The sequence below is a fragment of the Parus major genome, chromosome 4, assembly GCF_001522545.3.
Source record: "Parus major isolate Abel chromosome 4, Parus_major1.1, whole genome shotgun sequence".
Classification (NCBI taxonomy): Eukaryota; Metazoa; Chordata; class Aves; order Passeriformes; family Paridae; genus Parus; species Parus major.
In genome coordinates this window covers 66,249,283-66,253,980 of record NC_031771.1, presented here as the reverse complement: position 1 = coordinate 66,253,980, position 4,698 = coordinate 66,249,283, and the positions used below count along the sequence as shown (strand labels likewise).

General features: G+C 55.9%; 1 protein-coding gene across 1 annotated transcript in view; it reads left to right on the top strand.

Annotated features, from left to right (window-relative positions):
- UBOX5 (U-box domain containing 5) overlaps positions 1 to 2,730 on the top strand; it is a 9,734-nt gene extending 7,004 nt beyond the window's left edge. The window contains exons 5-6 of the mRNA XM_015625692.2: positions 8 to 146; positions 1,913 to 2,730. Of these exons, the coding sequence (XP_015481178.1) occupies positions 8 to 146; positions 1,913 to 2,127 (354 nt within the window). The 3' untranslated portion in view covers positions 2,128 to 2,730. The remainder of the gene's footprint in view (positions 1 to 7; positions 147 to 1,912) is intronic.
- Positions 2,731 to 4,698: the final 1,968 nt, after the last annotated feature.

Genomic DNA, 4,698 nt, shown 5'->3' with positions numbered 1-4,698 from the left:
GCAGAAGCTGTCAGAGAGCTTGGACACTGCTCTGACCTCGGCTCTCAGCTCCATGCCCTCCTTCACGGCCAAGCTGATGAAGAGCCAGCAGCAGGCTCCAGGAGAGGGGGGCTGCAGCACTTCCTGGAGCGTGGGCACAGTCCTTGGTGAGCAGCAGGTGCCTCTGGATCACCTTTGGGAGCTGGGGCTGGGTTAACAGGGAGCCTTGTTCAGACCCCAGAGTATTATATATTCCATATAAAAATATGACATTGTCTCCCAGCAAACTTCACCATCCTCAGTTCCATCTCAGCAGTTTTGCTGGTTTATTCTCCCACTGAGGTGGGTTAGATCTTGCTGACCCCCACAAGGTGTGGGAGGTTGTCCATGCCCAGGGTCAGTCCCGTGATTTTCCCGTGGTCTTGGCTGGCTGTGCTGCCCAGGGATGATGTGCTGTGCTTGGACACAGCCCCCAGCCTGCTCCAGCTTAGTTCAGACTGTTCTCAGAGCTCTGCAATTCAGGCTGAGTGCTTCAATGTTGCCTGTGAGCTCTGGGGAGCTGCCACGTGGGTGGAGAATGAGTCTGCAGGAGAGGTTTAAATCCAGCAAACACTGCAGCCTTCCAGTGCTTAAAAGGGCCTTGGGAAAAAGAGGGAGAGTCACTTTTTGTACAGACAGATATGGCTGGACAAGGGGGAATGTTTGTAAACTAAAAGTAGGGTGAGATTGGATATTGGAATCCTCCCTGTGAGGGTGGGGAGGGCCTGGCACAGGGTGCCCAGAGAAGCTGTGGCTGCCCTTGACCCCCTGGAAGTGCCCAAGGCCAGGTTGGATGGGGCTTGGAGCAGCCTGGGACAGTGGAAGTGTCCCTGGCCATGGCAGGGGGTGGAATGGGATGGGCTTTATGATCCCTTCCAACACAAACCACTGGATGATTCTTTACAATACCTTGTGACATCCAGCCCTTAGCAGGAGCAGGTCACAGCAGCAGCATCCCAGGCCAGGCAGATGTGAGTGTGCCCAGAATCCCATCAGGACTGAGTGCACATAATCCAGGCTACCAAGCCCTCGCTGTTTGCATCCCACCTGCTGCCCAGCCACTCATCCAGCTCTGTATTCATTCCCAAAATTATTCCTTTGGGGTGCAGGGAAGCATTGAACCTTCAGATGTCCCTCCTCGTGTCCTGGCTGCTCCTCCCCTGGGTGAGGCTCTGCCTGCTCATGGCTGAGAAGGGGGGTCAGAGGGACCAGGTGACCCTGGGTAGGGCTGTGTCCGTCTGTCTGTCTGTCTGTGTCTGTTTTCCCCTCTCTCCCCCTTCCCCAAACAGCTTTTGCTGGTTCACAGTGATGTTCAGCTCTTGAGCTTTTTCCTGCCCCTCTAAAAGTGCTGCTGTTTGAGAGCTGAGTGGGCCTGGATGGGTCGTGTGTGACAGGAATGCAAAGTGACACCTCAGCTGTTCCACTGGGAATCGTCGGAAGAGCAGGAGGGAGGGTGATTTAGTCTCAGTAAAAGTGAAAAGCCCATTGCAAGTGCTGATGTGATCCATCCCTTTCTGAGCACACCCTGCCCTGGAAGCTGGGCCTTTCCCTTTCCGTGTGGAAATGACAGGAAAGTGTCACAGTCCTGGGTCAGAGCTGTGCCCTGAGCCTGCAGGACCTGGCCCACACTGGGCTTCTCACACTCCCTGCCTAACCCACTTCTCCTGTCCCGTTGTTTTATACTCTCAAGCTGTGCCAGGGCAGGTTTAGGCTGGACATGAGGAGGGATTTCTTCACAGAAAGGGTGATCAGACGTTGGAAGGGGCTCCCTGGGGAGGTGGTGGAGTCACCAGGAAAGACCGGACATGCTGGTGTTGGCTCACAGGCTGGACTCGATGATCTCTGAAGTGTTTGTTTTTTCCAACCTGCTGATTGTGTGATTCTGGATTTGCAGAGCACGGCAGGAGCAGCCAGACCCAGGGATGTGCTTCCTGTGGCAAATCCTTCTCCTGCTACTTCAAGGCAGAGCCCGTGTACCAGCTCCCCTGCGGGCACCTGCTGTGCCGGCCCTGCCTGGCCGAGCGCCAGAAGGCTCCGGCGTCCCCCATCCACTGCGGGAGCTGCAAGAGGGCAGCAGCCACACAGGACGTCAGGAGAGTTCACTTCTGACCCCCAGGGCTGCCGGGGGGACGAGGAGGAGCTGCTGCTGTGCCCCGTGTCCGCACGGATCCGCCGGAGGGGCCGCCGGGAGAGCCGGAGAGCGGAGAGGACTCGGCCTTGTGCTTACAGAGTAGCGGGGGGTGGGGGGTTAGAGCCGGAGCCCCAGGATGACAAAAGCCATAGCTTCTTTATCAAGGAATATGTATTTATCCAGGACTGGTCTCCACCACTGCCCCGGGGCTCAGAGGTTTAGCACAGGTGCCTTTCGGACCAGCTCAGCTTCCCCTGCGAGTTCACGCCACGTTTGACCAGCAGCCACCCGGTTGTGGAGCAGGTAAAGTCCTTGTGAGTGACAACACACACAAAGCCCCCTCTGACTTCCTCCCCTTCCCCACCTTGCCCTCCCCTCCCTGCTGGGAGCGTCTCCAACCCTGGAATCAGCAGCGAGAGGCCGTGGTTGGGGTGTGAGGAGCTGGCAGTGATCTCACCCTGCTCATCCAGACTCTTGTAGAAAAGCCATCCCATCCCACCCTCTCGGTTTATGTCGTGTGACCAGCCCAGCTCCTGGCTGGCTGATAGACATTTAAGCCTTAATAAAATGTTTAAAGTCAGGTTCTGTCTCTGGCTCCTGACTGGTCTCATCCTGGGGCTTGGTGATGTCGTGATCTCTCGGCAGAGGAGGAAATAAACGGGCTGGAAAAAGCCAAACAAAACGGAGGAGCTGCAGAGCAGCGGTTCAGAGGGGTTGTGGCAGCAGCCTCGTGGATCACAGGGGTGACACTCTGACATCTGCACCCAGGGGGCTTCAGAGAGCTGCTGAGAAAAAAGCCAGACAAAAAATGACTTGGATATGTTCCATCCTGGATATGCCAGGGTGACATCAAAGGGTTTGTCACCCCTACAGCCCCCTGCTGCTGCCACTTAATTGATGTTCGGGGCCATAATGAACCTGACTCAGCTCACCTTGGTCACATCTGTGTTTGCTCTCAGAAGGCACCTGAGCAGCGCTGTGCTCCTGCTCATCCAGTGGATCACAGCTTTGTGCCGGCCCCACGCTGATCCTGCTCCCTGCCTGCGTCAGCAGGAGTTTACAGCCCATCTCCATTCCCAGCAAAAATAGAAAATCACACGTCTTAAAATAATAAACAGAAAATAGGCACAGAATTCCTAAAAGCCCCAGGATTTGCAGGCAGTAAATGCAGTCCATTGCAGCGGTGGTGTCATGTTTGCAGTGAGCCATCCCGGGGTGATTCAGCTCTCACACCTCCCCCAGGGAAGGGGGGATGGATGGATGGATGGATGGCTGCCTCTGGATCCCCAGAGCCATCACCTTCTCCAGAGCTAGCAAAGCTTGGATGCTTCCAAGTTTGGTTCTGGCAAGCTTCTCCAGTGCCCAAAAGTTCCTTGTGGTGTCGTGCCAGTGGGCAGGGATCCAGGTGGGAGCCGTCTCCCAAATGATCTCCAGGTTCCCTTCGTTCTGCAGGGAGGGGCAGGGGCCACAGGGAGCAGGGGTTGGAAGGAAGGGGCGGTGTTGGGACATCAGGTCTCAACAGAGCTCCTCCCTGCCCATCTCCACCTCACAGCAGCTTCTCAGAGCCTTCATCCCCCAATTTCTCCTCCTTAACCCTCTGGGAACCTTGGCAGCACATTTCACCTGCTGTGTCTCCTCTTGCAGGGGATCCAGGGATGAGTTTCCCTCTGCACCCACATCTTGGAGCTCAGGGAAGGACCACCTGCCCCAGCTGGGTGTGAGTCCCCTATCCCAGGGCACTGAAAGCCCTGTGGGCAGCAGGGCCCCTCTCTGCACCCCAAGGTGGTGGTGACACAGAGCCAGGAATTTCCGTGGCTTCCTCTGCCTGGACCCACAGCAATCCCTCTTCAGCTCCCACACAGAGTGTGTTTACTCCCAGCACCAAGCCTGTCTTCTCCCTGGGAGCTGGGGAATGGAATTGATTGCAGCCTGAGCAATTTCCTCTAATTCAAGCATTTTTTGGACAAATCCATCCCTTGTTGGTCAGTGACCTCCCTGCGTGACATCCACATCCCAGCAGGATGGATTTGGCCATGGAAATGATCAAAGCAGTGCCCCAGCCAATCTTAACGTTGGCTGTGCTGCCTTTAAAGAGGCATCAAAGCTGTTTTCCAGCTGTCAGGGAAGCAGAGGAGCATCTTTATCCCTGAAGGGAGGGGAGGAGGTGCAGGATCCCCCTCCCCCAGCCATTAACCCCCCGTCAGCCACGGGGTCACGGTGACAGTGACAGATCCATTTGAGGAGCATCAGAGCTCCCAGGCAGGAGCAGGGAGCTCTGATGCTCCTGAAATGCACAGATCAGGGACATTCATCCCATTTTCCAACATCCTGAGCTGGATCTGGTTTGGATGTTGTCCCTCTCATCTATCCCAGCTGAATTTTGGCACTGGGAGCTCTGTGTGCTGCAGCCAAGCTCCATCACCTCCATCCCTTCCCCTGCCTCCAGAAGGGCTCTCACAAACCTCCTTGGGGGCTCCAGAGCTAACGAAGCTCCTGCTGTTAATGAAGGAAGGGGGAGCTTCAGATTGGATATTTGGGAAGATCTTTTC